The sequence below is a fragment of the Capra hircus genome, chromosome 17, assembly GCF_001704415.2.
Source record: "Capra hircus breed San Clemente chromosome 17, ASM170441v1, whole genome shotgun sequence".
Classification (NCBI taxonomy): Eukaryota; Metazoa; Chordata; class Mammalia; order Artiodactyla; family Bovidae; genus Capra; species Capra hircus.
The window spans coordinates 868,935-885,217 of record NC_030824.1 but is presented as its reverse complement, the minus strand read 5'-3'; the positions used below and the strand labels follow the sequence as shown (position 1 = coordinate 885,217).

At 51.6% G+C, this 16,283-nt stretch overlaps 1 protein-coding gene across 4 annotated transcripts in view; it reads left to right on the top strand.

The window, feature by feature from the left end:
* The window catches only part of DEPDC5 (DEP domain containing 5), a 71,632-nt gene that overhangs the window by 44,934 nt on the left and 10,415 nt on the right, over nucleotides 1-16,283 (top strand). For 2 of the 4 annotated variants that reach the window (XM_018060923.1, XM_018060922.1), the window contains exons 31-36: nucleotides 1,106-1,239; nucleotides 6,788-6,896; nucleotides 9,621-9,686; nucleotides 12,210-12,364; nucleotides 14,820-14,897; nucleotides 15,273-15,405. In XM_018060923.1, coding sequence (XP_017916412.1) covers nucleotides 1,106-1,239; nucleotides 6,788-6,896; nucleotides 9,621-9,686; nucleotides 12,210-12,364; nucleotides 14,820-14,897; nucleotides 15,273-15,405 — 675 coding nt within the window. The remainder of the gene's footprint in view (nucleotides 1-1,105; nucleotides 1,240-6,787; nucleotides 6,897-9,620; nucleotides 9,687-12,209; nucleotides 12,365-14,819; nucleotides 14,898-15,272; nucleotides 15,406-16,283) is intronic. The other 2 variants (XM_018060925.1, XM_018060924.1) reach the window with 1 other exon arrangement.

Below are 16,283 nucleotides of genomic sequence, written 5' to 3'. Positions count from 1 at the left end.
ACAAGCTGAAATCAAGATTGCCGGGAGAAATAGCAATAACCTCAGTTATGCAGACGACACTACCCTTATGGCAGAAAGTGAAGAGGAACTAAAAAGCCTCTTGATGAAAGTGAAAGAGGAGAATTAAAAAGTTGACTTAAAGATCAACATTCAGAAAACGAAGATCACGGCATCCGGTCCCATCACTTCATGGGAAATAGATGGGGAAACAGTGGAAACAGTGTCAGACTTTATTTTTTGGGGCTCCAAAATCACTGCAGATGGTGATTGCAACCATGAAATTAAAAGACGCTTACTCCTTGGAAGGAAAGTTATGACCAATCTAGACAGCATATTCAAAAGCAGAGACATTACTTTGCCAACAAAGGTCCATCTAGTCAAGGCTATGGTTTTTCCAGTAGTCATGGATGTGAGAGTTGGACTTGAAAGAAAGTTGAGCGCCAAAGAATTGATGCTTTTGAACTGTGGTGTTGGAGAAGATTCTTGAGAGTCCCTTGGACTGCAAGGAGATCCAACCAGTCCATCCTAAAGGAGATCAGTCCTGGGTGTTCTTTGGTAGGACTGATGCTGAAGCTGAAGCTCCAATCCTTTGGCCACCTGATGTGAAGAGATGACACATTGGAAAAGACCCTAATGCTGGGAAAGATTGAGGGCAGGAGTAGAAGGGGACGACAGAGGATGAGATGGCTGGATGGCATCACTGACTCGATGGACATGGATTTGGGTGGACTCCAGGAGTTGGTGATGGACAGGGAGGCCTGGCGTTCTGTAGTACACGGGGCTGCAAAGAGTTGGACAGGACTGAGTGACTGAACTGAACTGAACTTCACTTTTCTGAGACTTAGTTTCTTTTTCCATAATGTAGATGTTACATTGTTTACTTCCTCAAACTGTGGTAAGAGTAAAATGTAAGTAACCGCCTCAAGGAGGCAGTGTGTTTTGAGCCTGACAGCGACTTGGGACTTTTGGTTTGAGTAAAATGCTGTTTCCTGGCATTTCCGGCTCCTGGGTTTCATCCTCCTGGACTGTACTGATGGATTCCCAGAACCTGAGGCACAGCGGACACAGCAGCATCTGATGGCCTGTTTCCTTCTCTCTACTCTAGAAAGGGGCCGCCATGAAAGGCTTGCAGATGGCCGGGCCCATCCCCACTCACTCCCTCGAGTCGGCTGGACCCCCAGTTGGGAAGAAGGGAACCTCAGCTCTGTCTGCCCTGCTGGAGATGGAGGCTAGTCAGAAGTAAGTGCCCAGTGGAGGGAGACACCTCCGTGCCCCGCAGGCCCGAGTGCAGTGAAATGTTGGTGCCGTCTGCCAAGGAGCCAGTAACTGACAAACGACAGGCAGGCGAAAAGAAAGGTTCATACATGGTAAGTGTTGAATGTCATGAAATAGGCCAGAATTTATAAACTTGACGTCTGGAGCTTGATTTGAAATACAGGTACACTTGGTTTGGTCCACAATGTGTTTTTTTTTGGTTGTTGTTGTTTGATTTTTTGTCTTTATTTTTAATAGACTTTTCTGTTTTTAATTCAGTTTTAGGTTCAAGGCACAATTGAGCGGAAGGTACAGAGGGGTCCCATATACAGCCTTCCCCACACAGCATCCACGTCCCTCACTGAGCAGCCCATTTGGTGCAACTGATGGGCCCAGAGTGCCCCGTTTATTTACATCGAGCCTCACTCTTGGTGTTGCACATTCTATGGGTGTGGTGTTGGTTTAGTCTGGTCATAATTCATGTCTGACTCTTTGCAGTCCCGTGGACTGTAGCCCACCAGGCTCCTCTGTCCATGGGTATAGATAAACTTACAATGACACGTAGCCACCATTAAAGAGTAGTTTCTCTGCCCAAAAAACACAGAATATTTTTAGAATATTTGAGCCAGTTTTTGACTTCTGGGGCCTGGAGGTCCAGGGGTTAAAACTTTGTGCTTCCACTGCCAGCGGCATGGATTCAGTCCCTGATTGGGAAACTAAGATCACACGTGCTGCACAGCCAAAATAAATAAATAAGTAAATAGTAAAAAAAAAAAAAACAACAAGAAACCTTAAAAAAAATCTTAATTTCTTAGTGAATTCCTATATGAAAAAATAGCTAACATACACCTACATGATACGTGGTTATACGAAAAATATAGACAACGTCATACAAAGGTATGTTACGTGTAATAAGTAATATTTGCTCTGCTTGAGCTAGTGGAGACTCGGTTAGCACTGGGTCCCCATTCAAGCCTGGCCACGGTGGATGGGCTGGCACTTTAGGCGGGCTTGTGCCCTGGTTCACTGTGGAGCCAGCACATCCTCTGTGCTTGCACTTGACTTGGTCCCTCAGTCCGCCACCTGACCAGCTTCTCTAGGCGTTAGAGTGTGTGGTCCCTTCATGAAGAGCAGGCACTGCAGCTCTCAGGACCCCAGAGGGATCCCATCTTGCTTTGGGATGTGGGATTTAAGATATCTTTGTTGGAAGGGATGCATTTATTCCTGGGGAGGTGGGACTTGGGGAAAAGGAGAAAACATTGCCACAAGCCTTAACCCCGCCCCCTCCACCCTTCCAGCCACATCTGTGCTCCCCGGCATCTGTCCGGTGGGCTGGGGTTTCCGAGCCGTGCCTGCAGGAGCCCACAGATGTTGAGCTCTCAGAAGGTAATGTGAGTGAGCTTGTGGCCCAGCGGGAGATACAGCTGCAAAGACAGCGTGGGAAGTCAGACTCGAAGCTGTTCCGACATGTTCCCATAGCAAGAGTGGTCGTTTGAAAGTTTCTTTATTTTAATGTAAAATTTCAAACATTAAAAAAAAAAAACTAGATTAACATAATTAATCCCCATTTACCCATCACCCAGCTCTAATGATTGTTAACTCAGGGCCAGTCTTGTTTCATTTATATCCCACTTCTCTTCCTTTTTATTTCTTATAAAACCCCAGACAGCTCATCTCTTCTTCTATAAGATTTCAGTGTGCATCTCTGAAAGATAAGTACTCTTAAAGCCGTAATATCATAATTCACCTAAGAAGTCACAGCAGTTCCTTAATATCGTGAAATATTCATGCAGCATCTTTGGCAGAAGCGGTGTTTTCAGAGATGGGTCCTGCATTTGGGAAAGCCTGGTGGATGGGCTCAGGAGGCAGAGGCCTCACTGGTCAAGGTGAGAGGCAACAGAGGCTGGAGGCGAGGATGGGGTAGAGAGAAAGGGATACAGGGTGGAGGGAAGAGAGTGGCCAGGGTGACAGTGGGGGGTTGGGGGCGGGCAGATGACAGGCAAAGCTGGGATAGGTCAGGCCCATGATTGAGGGTGCTGGGGCCGCCAGAAAATCTGACCCAGGAAAGACCCCACAACTCTGCCTACAGATTGTTCCTTAGCTAATCGCAGACCTTTCCAGCTGGAAAAAAAGAACAAGGAACATATGTTGCTGGGAGGGGTGTGAAGCTGGGGGTGGGGGAATCTTATTTTAATGTGTCAGTGAGTCATTGTTCCGAGCGCTCCGTGGAGCCTCTTTCTGCTCAGATGGAAAGAGGAGGGATGTCTTGGGGTGACAGTGTCCCCTAACGTGTGGGAGGCGCTAAGCTGACCCCACAGCAGGAGGCAGAACAGGGCGCCCTGAGATGTATTTTCCCCCAGATGGCTGCTCCTGGGCAACGCGGTGCCTCTTCTCAGAGCTGGAGGCCGAGCAGAGGGAGCCAGGCCTTTATGTAATATTTGCTCTCGTGGCGTTTTTTACCTTGTGCTTTTCTGTATTTTTTGCTACACCAAGCAGATCCAGTTTTATTATGGAAAACTGTGTTGCAGCAATATGAAGAAGAGCTTTAGAAGCTTCACCTGTAGTCCTGCCATCTTATCACGAGTATCGGTTTCCTCCCGTTCCCCTGAGTCTTTGCCTGGAGGCGCTCACGTGGCGTCACGCTCTCGTGGGAGGCAGGGGCCACGGGAGAAGGGCTGTGGGCAGTCTGGGCTCCGTGGCTTCTGTCTGATGGAGAGAAACTGACATCAGGGAGTCAGAGCAGGGCGCGAGCCCATGAGGCAGTCGTCATGGCCTCTGGGAAGAAGGCAGTGTGCCCCATGCCTGTCTCGTGTGGGCGTGCACAGCATAGCGGTTTTTTTGGTGGCATCCCCTCCCCTGAGCTGAGGAGCCTCCAAGGGCAAGATAGGTCCTAGGTGTCTCTGAATCCCCAACCCCTGGTCCATAGGTCAGCACGTAGATGGCAGCTCAGTACACGAGGGTTGTCACCCACATCAGACGAGGGAACCCTGGGGCAGAGCCAGGGAAATGGCCACGGCTCCCAGGAAGCATAGGAGGACATCCCAGTGTGTGTGTGTGGACGAGGCCCAGAGGAACACGTCACGATGTGATGCAGAGACGGCACGATGTACGGGGCTCAGGCAGAGTTGAACTCTGCGTATATGAATCACCCCTCAGAGTAGCCAAGCGATTGGTGTGGGGAGGTGTCTGTCTCTCCAGTATTCAAGCTAATGGGTCCAGAGGGAGTGCTCGAACATTCCCACGTGTGGGCTCCTATGCGCTTACGGATCTAGCAGAGGTCACCAGGGACTGCTCACATCGCCAGACGCCGAGGCCTCCAAATAGAAGCACACAGCATGCTTGAGGAGAAGTTCCTGCCCATCAAGCCTGAATATGCTCAAAACTCTAGATACAATTTCTAGTTCTCAGGAAGTGTTGGGTGCAGAGGAGCTGGGTAAACAATAAAGGGATGTGATGAGCACATCCAGATGGGAAATTTACAAGACCAGTGGGCTCCTTTCTCCCACAGATAAATTGCAGGATATGGAGAGATGAAAAGAGCTTCTGGCTCAAAGGATGCTCGAGAGACATGACGGACTGCAGCGTAGGGACCTTAACTGCATCCAGCAAACACACTGTAAAAAGTTTTTTTGGAGACAATTAGAGAAATAATGATACTAGAAAATTTTTAAAAATGTAAGTGTGTTGATGGGATTGTTATTCTTTTATTTTCTTCTAGAGATGCAATACACACTGAAGTGTTTATAGATGAAATAATAGCATGTGTGAGTTTTGCTTCCAAATAATCGGAGTGGGTAGGTATAGATGGGACAAGATTGGCTCCATCATAAATGATCCTGGGGTCCAGGTAGATCATGAGTTTGATTACATGATCCTGGATTTTCATATGGGTTTGAAAATTTTCCATGATAAAAACCAAAAAGAGAGAGTATAGCAGGTTACTATGGAAACCAGTTTTTAATCTCCGATATGAGTTCACCTCCCCATCAGTAACAGACATGTCAGAATTTAAGATGAGAGAAATGTCCCGAATTGGTTTCCCCGGGGAGGGAGAGGGCAGAGGACTGAGGGAGAGGCCCGCTGCAGGAAAGCCCGCTGATGCCTCCGATCTCCCCCTGGAAGTGAGCTGAGTTGGACCAGGGCCAGGCGTTTACACCCTTTGGTGATGGTTCATTGTCCCCGGGCAGCCTGGGGAGGGGCATGGGCCGCGCTGGAGGGCTGCTGGGGGGCCGCCAGACAACACGGCAGCTCCCGATGCAGTGCGGCCACGCGAGGGTCTAGGCCTCACAGTGCCCACCGCGAGTAGGGTGTGTCACAGTAACAACTGAGCATTTAAGACTGGGATGTGAGCCTCCTGGAACTTACCAAATAAAGAGTCAGTGATACAATAAAAGTCTAATTTGGGGGCTCGTTTGAGTTGCAGTTTGTTATTGTTTAGTCGTTAAGTCATGTCTGATTCTTTTTGTGACCCCGTGGACTGACCCATCACCAACTCAATGGACATGAGTTTGAGTAAACTCTGGGAGTTGGTGATGGACAGGGAGGCCTGGCGCGCTGCAGTCCATGGGGTCGCAAAGAGTCGGACATGACTGAGCGACTGAACTGAGCTGAACTGAATGGACTGTAGCCTACTAGGCTCCTCTGTCCATGGGATTCTCCAGGCAAGAATACTGGAGTGGGAAGCCATTCTCTTCTCCAGGGGATCTTCCCAACCCAGGGATCAAACCCAGATCTCCCACGTTGGCAGGTGGATTCTTTACCACTGAGCCACCTGGAAAGCCCTAAGTTACAATGATTCATGGTTTATTTTAGAAATATAAATGTGAAAGTAGGCGTTTATGGACTCCAGAACCAAGATGGGAGGAGATGTCGTAAGAAAACCATAGTTGTCTTGTGTCTGAGATAATGCCTGTTATGCACATGGCTCTTTTTTTAGGCGGTGAGGAGGGATTAAGTGTGTGCATTCGCAAGATTAACAAATCTTCAAAATGTGTAAAGAGTTGACATGGTCCCCCCTGTATAGTTGTGCTCAGCAGTAACACAGGCCTAATTTTCAGAGTGTGCTTCCGGTGGTCTGTTTAATCCAAACTGAGGAAAAGCTCTGTCCCAGAGAGTTGAAAGCATGGTGTTCACGGATGGAGTGACTCAAACCCTGTCACTTGCCTTTTCAAAGGAATATGCAAACCCTAAGCTGTGCCAAGATACTTTTATTTTCATTTATTTTTGGCTGTACTGTGTGACGTGCAGGATCTTAGTTCCTCCACAAGGGATTGAACCCACATCCTCTGCATCTTAACCACTGGACCACCAAGATGCTTTTAAAATTGAGCTATTTTCTGATTTTCGGTGACAGCTGGCAATCATTCAGGACAGTGAATGAAATTAAGGGCACCACACAAGGTCTGAGGAGAAACAAAGGGAAAAGCGTGTTTCAGAGATGACGGCCACAGAGCAGCCTTCGGCTCGTCGTGGCCGACGCTGGTCCTTCCCTGGGCTCTGAGCAGAACCGCCTGTGTGTGTTTCCTCCTCTCAGGTGCCTGGGAGAGCAGCAGGCAGCGGCACACGGGGTCAAGAGCTCCGCCCCGCCGGCCGAGAGTGGCACTGTGGCCATGACTCCCACCTACGTGGACAGCCCGCGAAAGGTAAAGGAGACCCTCGGATGGGCAGGGGGCCGGCGTGTGCACTTAGGGCCTCGCCGTGGAAGGTAGCGCACAGCCCTCAGAGCCAGATCCAAGTGTGCTGAGGAGTTGGTGAACCCTTGGTCGCATCACTGTGTTGATGGCAGGACTTGTAAGAAAGCTGACTACCTAGAAAGCAGGTGTATTAATCAGTCAGGTTAACTGGGTCAGTCAAGACTGAAGCTCTGGCTTGAGCTGTGACGCTGGCCTCTGGTTTCCCTTCAGCTCCATCCTCAGCCCTCCCTGGCGAGGGTGGGGAGGGATGGGGGTGGGTGTGTGAGTGGGCGGGGGGAGGATAGAAAAGGGCTGAAGCAGATTCCAGGAGAGCTCCGTCTTTGGTGAACGGAACGCCCATCAGTTTGCATAGACTCCTGAGAAGTAGTCAGACGGGAGTGTCGTGGGACACAGAAGCCAAAACCTGGGACTTTGGCCCCTGCACGGGATTGGCGGGTACAGCAGAGTGGCCGAAAACTCCACAGGGCAGGCTTGTCCTGCCCTCAAAGACCAATAGGTACGACTCGGTCAGCTCCTTCTCCCCAGAAATTCAGAACCTGAGATCGTTCTCATGTGGCCGCACCTTCCCTCATCTGGTTTCTCTCACTCAGAGACGAAGCAGATTCAATAGATTTCTTTATTTTTCAACACTGTGGCCAGCTTATATATCCATCTGCCTATTTATTTTTCTTCCACATCATGAAGATTTCCCCGTCTCATTATTTCTCCAAAGCATGATTTAAAAAAAAACAAAACTATATAATATTTCATCATATGACTAGACCTTCATTTGTTTGAAACAGCATGTATGTGGTTTCTGATTTTTAAAAACAGTTTTTGGTAAGCATTCCGTAAGGTTTTTATAATTATTCTGCAATGTGTCACAATTTCAAATAATGCTGCAACAGCCTTGCACACAATTATTTGATCACATCTCTGATTATTTCTTCAGGATAAGTGCCTAGAATTAGATGACTAGGATGGAGGGATTAAAATCTCGAGAAAAGTAGCAACCGAGGCTGCAGGCAACTTGGGGAATTCATAAACCTGAGACGGCAAACCTTAAGAAATATTTTAGTCTTTGTGGGCTGAGAGGCAGGACCCAGGTTATCATGTGGACTCTTCCTCCACCATTTAAAATTTGAAAAGCTCTCAACTCACAGGCTGGAACAGCCAGGGGACCAGATTTTTTTGTAGGCTGTTCTGCAAGCCCAGCTCTAAGACAGTGGCTCTGGGTCCAGTCCCCAGTGTAGTTTGTGCATCGGGAACGACCCGTCAGTGAAGGAAGTCTTTTCATCTGTCCTCACGGGTGCCTCACGTCAGCATCTCCGCTTCTGTGTGTTCTGGCAGAGGCGGGGCGCAAATAGAGCATGGGAACACACAAACGCCTGTGTGCTGTCCACAGGATTAGAAGCCGGGTGGGGCCCGTACTGAGAAGTGAGAGCCTACAGAACCGCACGGATGAGGGTTAACATATGCCAGTGACCAAATGGGAGACTGTTGTCCACAGCACTCCCCTCATCATCTGGCTAGACAGTGCAGTCCACACATGGGTCTGCCAGGTGTAGATTTCCGAGTGGTCCGGGGGAGGCAGAGGGGTCAGGAGACGGCCCGCCACTGTCTCCAGGGAGACTCCTACATGCCAGGACATGTGGAGGGTACCCGCGTGCGTGTCTCCGCGGCTCGTTACTGGAGCTTGTTGTGGCTGATGGGCCAGGACAGCAGTCCTAGTAAAACAGACAGTGAAATACTTCAGTGAATCTCCTTTTAGAATTAAAGAAAAGTTGTAGGCAAGCAGAGACCTTCAGGTATATGGAGTGCTATTTGCAAATTTCAGTGATGACATTGAAAAGTGCAAAGAGTTTGAAGGGACAAGAGGATATGTCTTGACCTTAAGAAGGAAGGAGGGAGGGAGATGTGATTGGAAAAGTTCTCTCTGCCGTTTATGTTTCAAGTCCACGGCAGCCTGAACCCCGCAGGGATGGCGGGGAGGCCGCTCCAGGAGCCCCTTCTGGTGAGCACACGCGTGTCTGACAGTATAAATGTCTCAGCGGCTTCGTGGTGTCGTTACACAACCAATAGAGGAGAAGGTGCTGCTGCTTCTGTGTCCCTGGTTCGCTTGGAAAATTTAGCAAGAACTTTTCCTGCACTGAATCCTCTTCTCCCATCTGCTGCCGTGTTTAGTAACAGGTGGAAGCACAAGCTTCAGGTGTCCGTGTATCGCCCAGAAGTCTGGGGGTCTCCCCACCAGGCCAGGACGCTGCCCCCTGTCCTGCCCTGTGCCCCCCGACACACAGGCTGCCCTGCGGCCTTCCGGTCCACTCGGCATGGGTCTGAAGGGCGTTCAGAGCTATGTGGGCACGCAGGCGTCCAAGCTGGCCTCTGACGAGACCTGAGGCGCTTGGACACACCTTCCCCCGGGTGCTGCGCCTACATGGCTGGGATGCTCTGCCTGGGGAGGTGTGGGTTTCTGCTAACGCTTTGCATCTGGATATCTTCCTCCTGGGTGGATGGGTCTCACTCGTTCTCTCTCTCTTTCCCTTTTCCCTTCATGTGCCCTTCTTTCTCTCCTTCCCTCCTTGGTTTTGGCTTTTTCCTTCACCCCTTCCTCCTCCTGCAATGGTTCACCGCTGGGCCACGGGCCATCCTCCACCCCCTCGCACCTGCCGCCGCTTCCTGCCGCTCTGACCTCAGGACGGGGCCTTCTTTATGGAGTTTGTCCGCAGCCCGCGCACAGCATCATCCGCCTTCTACCCGCAGGTCAGTCCAACCCCAGGGCCCTGCAGCCCATGCGTGCCTGTCTGTCAGTTGAAGCCTTGACCTGGCCTTCAGCTCGGTTCTGAAAACACCTGGAATTAGGCTGAAGCCAAGTTTGAGGGGCAGCTGAAATTGAATTTGATCTTGGAGATGCAGTACCTTCTGTTGGTAGCGACCAAGGGGTATCAGTGTCCCCGTCTTTGCCCACGTGATTGCCACTGACTCAGCCACATGGTAGCATCTTCCCCTTTAGGTGTGTTTGTCCGTATGATGTAGCAACCTGACTTAAAGGCTGAACTCTTTAATTTTTTTTCCTGGTAAGCATCATAAGGGCAGGGGAGGTTTTATCTTTTTTAACTTGTTATTTTATATTGATTAACCATGTAATCATACAAACACTAGTCTGGCCCACCATCTGCTTTTGTCAATAAAGTATTATCGAAACACAGCCACACCCCTTCATTCGCATCATTGATGGTTGCTTTTGTGCTTTTTCATGCAGAGTTGAGCAGTTCCAACAGGCCTTATAGCCCACAAAGCCTAAAATAATTACCATCTGGTCCTTGACAGAAGATATTTGCCAACTTCTGATTTAGAAGATAACTCTTTAACCACATCCTGGTGTGGGCTAGTGGTGGGGTTCTGACTCAGGAGTGGTAGACAAGAGATAACCCACAGAGAGGCCCAGAAGGGGCACCTGTGCCAGAGAGCTGGGTCTGGTCCCCTCCATTAGCTTCTAACTTAGTTTCATGGCGTGACACCTCTTCCTAAGTCTTGCTGGTTGAGGGCAGATGGTGGTTGGTAATTGCAAGCTGCCTCTTGCTACGTTTCTCTCTGTATTTATGGGGCTGGCAAAGTCTATGTGGTCCTTTTTTTTTTTTTTGCAATTCATTGAGCCTGATGTAGAAGAGCAAATTGGTTCTTTCAGAACCAGGGATGACTGTCTCCCAGGGGACCTTTGGTAATACCTGGAGGCATTTCTGTCACAGCTGGAGCAGAGGGAGATGATCAGGGGGTCGTGGCTAGCGTCTGGTGAGCAGAAGCCAGGGATGCTGCTGAGCGTCCACAGTGCACCTGGCAGTCTCCACAACCAAGGCTTCATGGGTGCTCAGCCACTCTTTGCGACCCCAAGACTGTAGCCTGCCAGGCTCCTCTGTCCATGGGATTCTTCAGGCAAGAATACTGGAGTGGGTTGCCAATTCCTCCTCCAGGGGATCTTCCCTGCTCAGGAATTAAGCCTGTGTCTCCTGCATTGCAGGCGGGTTCTCTACCACTGAGCCAGCTGGGAAGCTCCCACAGCAAAGGCTTATGGCAGCAGTACCCTAATGGCAGCAGTACCGTGGTTGAGATGCCCTGTTTTATTTAGGAGTGATGTTTTTCAATCATCTAATAGAGTATCTGATACTGTTCTTCTGGAAGTACTCGAGACCCTGTGTGAGAGAGACCAGGCGTCTTGTGTTTTGCCAGAAGTGCTCCTGAAGGCTGGCCGTTCTCTCCAGATGTCCGCTGCCCGGTGCGGCCTCTCTAGGGTGGTGGGGGGGTCGTAGTCCTGCCCGTCAGGCTGTTTAAAGGGAATGAGACAGAAAACCATGACGTGAAGCAAAGCGTGCCAGCCCCCAGGCGAGGGTCCGAGACCGAAAGTAAAGCAGGTTTCTGTTCGGGGACCAGAGTGAGTCAGGGAGTGTTTCACCAAGGGAGCCGCGCTTGGAACACAGCGTTTGTAGCCCACATCGGTGGGGAAGGGCGTCCCGGCGGGGCACACAGACAGGGCTGAACACCGGGGTTGACCCTGCTGGAGACGCAGCCATGGGTGTGGGGGTGTGTGTGCGGAAACCTGCGGTTCTGCGAGTCGGGTCTCAGTCCGATAGCTTGTGGAGAGACTGGAAAGATGTCAGGGTAGCGGAGTGATGGGGTTAGAATTGTCCTTTAAGAGGGTGAAGCTGGAGTGCTCGCAGGTAGGGTGTGTGTGGGGTGGGGTCAGGGGGAGCTGGGTGGTTCATGGGCACATCTGGTGGGCCCTGGGAGTCAGCAGAGGGGAGGCCACAGGATGAGGCCTCTCCTTAGGGGTGAAGCGAGAGAAGGGAGCTTCAGATGTGCCTGAGGTGTGAACCTGGACAAACGGGAAGACTGATGGCGCCCAGGACGGACGTGGGTGAGGAGGATAGGGCTGAGGGGTGGAGCTGCTTGTCTCTGCTGTCTCCCTCCTCCCAGCCCTGGGGGACAACACCGGCCTCTTCACTCCCCCTCTGGGGATCTTCTCTAGTGTAGGCCTTGCGGTTTGAGTCAGGTGCTGGTCTGGAGGGTTCGCTGTGCACAGCGGCCGCCCATGGCCTCGGTTTGGGGTACATGGGCTCCCCCTACTCTGATGGAAGAGGGTGCATGCCTGGTGGGGGATGGTCCCTGGATGCCTTAGCTCCTCCCCCAGGGACCAGCGGGGACTGGGAAGGAGAGGGACAGGAAGGACTGTACATGTGAACAGCCTGAAAGGTTTTTGGGTTTTGCTGTTAACTTTTCAATCTCCTGCAGGTGTCTCTGGACCAGACGGCCGCCCCAGTGCTAGACGGCAGCAGCTTGGGGGTGAGCACAGGCCAGTCCGTGGACAGGGGCAATAGCCAGACCTTCGGGAACTCGCAGAGCTTGGGGGAACAGTGCTTTCCCTCCGCAAACTCCAGCGATAGCGGGTGAGACTCAGGAAGACCACACTTGTGCTCCTGGGCGGTGGGGACACTCTGACCTCAGAGGCCGCAGAGGCCGGGGGTCTGGATCTCGGGCCCGAGTTCTAACTCGGCTACGAGTTATGTCTGGGAGCCCAGACTAGTCAGTCCTCACTGGCACCCTCTGACGGTGCTGGTGGTCCATGCCCTGCCCTCCTCACAGGCTCCTATAGAGACACCACGGCATCAGGCGCTGTGCGGGAGCTGGGCTCGTCTGGGCCTCTCGTCTCTCCAGGCCCATGTCCCCACCAAGGCTGGTGGACCCTTCAGCTCCTGCTGTCCAGGGCACAGGAAAGGCATGCACGTTTCTGCTTCCTTGTTGCTCACGAGGGTAGAACAGCAGGTTCTCTTCTGCTTTTGGAAGAGGAACTGGGAATGTCTAGGCTGGAGAAGGCCAGGACAGACACGAGTCAGAACGCCTGGCTGAATTACAGAGAACACACTCCATCTCACGGCATAGAGCCCCAGGCAGCTGGTCCTGCCTCAGGGAACCAAGCTCTCTGCCGCTGCTGATGATGTTCGCACGACAGAGTGGCCTCTGTCCAAACGCTTGTCACGGGGACTCAGGTATCAGAAGGAAGTTCACTTCCAGGGTCTTTCTTTAAAGGCTTCTTTAACGTCTGAGGTTCTGAAATGCTCCGGTGGGTCCTAGACCCTGAGTAGGAAGAGGAGGCCAAGACAGGGACACCCGGGGAGGGGAGGGGTTGAGGAGCTTCCGGATAAGCCGCAGGTTTGGTGTGGCCCGTGCCTCTGTGTCCAGGGACCTGGGTTTAGCTGCTGAGTATTCAGCGTCTTTATGATCTGTCATATCATCAAGGAAGAACTCGCGCAGCAGGTGATGGAAAGCTCTGGGCACTGGGAGCAGGCAGATGGATTCAAATGCGGACCCTTGATGCCTCCTGGCTCTTTGACCTTCGCCAGTTCTTTTTTTTTTTTTTGGCCGTACCATGTGGCATGTGGGATCTCGGTTCCCAACCAGGGATCGAACCTGTGCCTTGTACATTGAAAGCTCGGAGTCTTTTAACTACTGGACTGCCAGGGAAGTCCCCTTCACCAGCGTCTTTCATGTCTCCAAGTTCAAAAGGGTGGCTGTTACTGTTATGTTTAGTGTCACTGACCGTTTCGGACCTGGTGGGCGTCAGTCCATGCTCAGTATTTATACACGTTAGCGTCCCAGCAACCCTGGAGGACAGGAACAGTGTCCTCCCCAGTTTTTAGATGAGGAGACTGAAGCCAAGCAAAGCCAGAGGCCCTCCCACTGGTGGTGATGACCGTGGGGTTCTGTCCACCGTGCTCTGACCACGGTACCTAGTGCTTGTGTGCGTGCTGAGTTGCTCAGTCGAGTCCGACTCTTTGCGACCCCATGGACTGTAGGCCACCAAGCTCTTCTCTGTCCATGGGGATTCTCCAGGCAAGAATACTGGAGTGGGTTGCCATGCCCTCCTCCAAGGGACCTTCCCAGCCCAGGGATCGAACCCTCGTCTCCTGCAGCTCCCACACTGCGGGCAGATACTTTTCCGCTGAGGCACCAGGGGAGAAGGGTGTGATGTGTGGGAGGCCCAGAGCTTCCCTCCAGGGAAATATCTTGGAAGTGGTCAGGCCTGACATAGATTGTTCAAAGGGGAGACGCTTGTTAAAGGAAGCCAGTCAGGACACAAAACCACTTTGAATTCTTTTTTTTTTAAATAAGTTTGTTTAATGGGAGGATAGTTGCTTTACAATGTTGTGTTGGTGTCTGCCCTACAGCCATGTGAGTCAGTCATAGGTATACCCATGTCCCCTCCCTCTTGAAGCGCCCTCCCACCACACCCCTCTAGATTGTTGAGCTTTCTGTGTGATAGAGCACCTGCCCTTTAGCTAGCTGAGTATCTCACATGTGGTACTGTGTATATTTCAGCTACTGGCTCAATTCATCCCACCCTCTTCCACCCCCGCTGGGTCTGTAAGTCTGCTCTGTAGGTCTGAGTCTCTATTTCTGCCCCACAGATAGGTTTATCAGATCAGCCCAACCAGCCCAGCCTGAGGGCAACCATGATGTTTATATAGTCCCTGAGGGTCACGGGGACCCAAGGATGGGGTTTAAAGACATATATATATATATATACACTTATTTGGAAAGGGCTTCCCTTGTGGCTCAGATGGAAAAGAATCTGCCTGCGGTGTTTGATCCCTGGGTTGGGAAGATCTCCTGGAGAAGGAAATGGCAACCCACTCCAGTATTCCTGCCTGGAGAATTCCATGGACAGAGGAGCTTGGTGGGCTACAGTAAATGGGGTCGCAAAGAGCTGGACACGACTGAGCGACACACACACACGCTTTGGAAGCAGGACAGCCCCTTTGAGATATCCCTAGGAGGTAGCTGGCCGTACTTTGCTTCAGTGTCTTCAGTGTCCAGATCATCCTGGCTTCCTTCTGTTTGCAGCGCTCAGCAACTGGCGGCCAGCTCTCTGACATCTTCCTCCACCCTGGTGGAGATCCTGGAGGCCATGAAGCACCCCTCGTAAGTGGCTGAATGCAGGGGGTCAGAGGATCCCATGGTGTGACCCAGGGTGCTGCTCAGGTAGTGGGGTTTGGAGGGTTTATACCTAACTCCTCAAGAGCTGTGTGGCCTTGGGCAAGTTACTTGACCTCTCTGAGCCCTGTTACCGTGTTTGTAAAGTGGGACTACAGTGGTTGAGTCACAGGTATTCTGAAGGCCAGGTCTCCCCCTCCCCCTTCTCCTTTCCCCTCTCACACCTTCCTGTGTCCCGCCGCAGGGATTTCTCTGGGTCTGGGAAGCGTGGGGAGAGATGGCACGGTGAGGGTCCTCACTTCAGTGGGGGAGTCTCCTCTTTTTCTACCTTCTCTCTCTCCTTGTTGCCTCCTTGGAACTCAGGACAGGTGTCCAGCTGCTCCCTGAGCAGAAGGGCCTGTCGCCGAGCTGCTTCATCAGCGCGGAGGTGGTGCACTGGCTGGTGAACACCGTGGAGGGGGTGCAGACGCAGGCCATGGCCATCGACATCATGCAGGTGAGACCGCGGGCCGGGCGGGGCGCCGGGCGGGGCGTCGCGGGCCCGTCTTGCTTTGAAAGGCACTTCTGTACCTGACTTAAATGTGAGGCAGGATCTGCCGTGTGCACTGAGGTGTTTTGGGCAGACTCTGTGCTTCTGACCCTCGGGGGGAATCCCGTGAAAAGTGCCCAGGCCAAACCCTGTCTCTGCCTCAGCGCCTTCCTGGCCCCCTGCGCTTCCCAGAGCGCCGGGCACAGCCAAGTGTGGTCTCTGTGCATCCCGTTCATCCTCCACCCTGACCGGGCCCCTTGTGAACAGGGCCACTCCGACCAGGTGTTTCCACGTCCCCAGTGCCCGAGTATTGCTTGGCACGTGGTAGGCACTGAGCCAGCCCTCGCTGAATTTAATGACATCATTCGGAACTGGGATTAAACTCGAGAAGTGGGCAAGGGAAAGCTCAGCGCACACCGTCCTGTCCACACAGAGGCCCCCATGGAGAGTCAGTGACGTTTGATCGCCACGTGTCCGTATAATGAAATTATTAAAGACATACATGAGAATTATATCACCCTAACCATTTATTTCTGGATAGAGAGGAAGGGAGTGAGACCTGGGAGAATCCATAGAGATCTTAGAGTTTTGTTTAGTTTCCTTTGGCTCCGCTGCATGGCTTGCGGGATCTTAAACAAAAATCTGTTGAGTCTGTGTAGCGAGAAGTTAAATTAGTCGAAGGTGGCTGATGGTATGACCTGGATTTTCTTTGTACTTGCGTGTGTGTTTGAAATATCTAATGACACTGTATTGTGAGTTTGCGTTTTATAATGTAATCTGTATCAGGCACAGCGTTTAACACAGTGCAACCGATATAGCTGATGGGGAGGAGAGTGGGGTCTGAG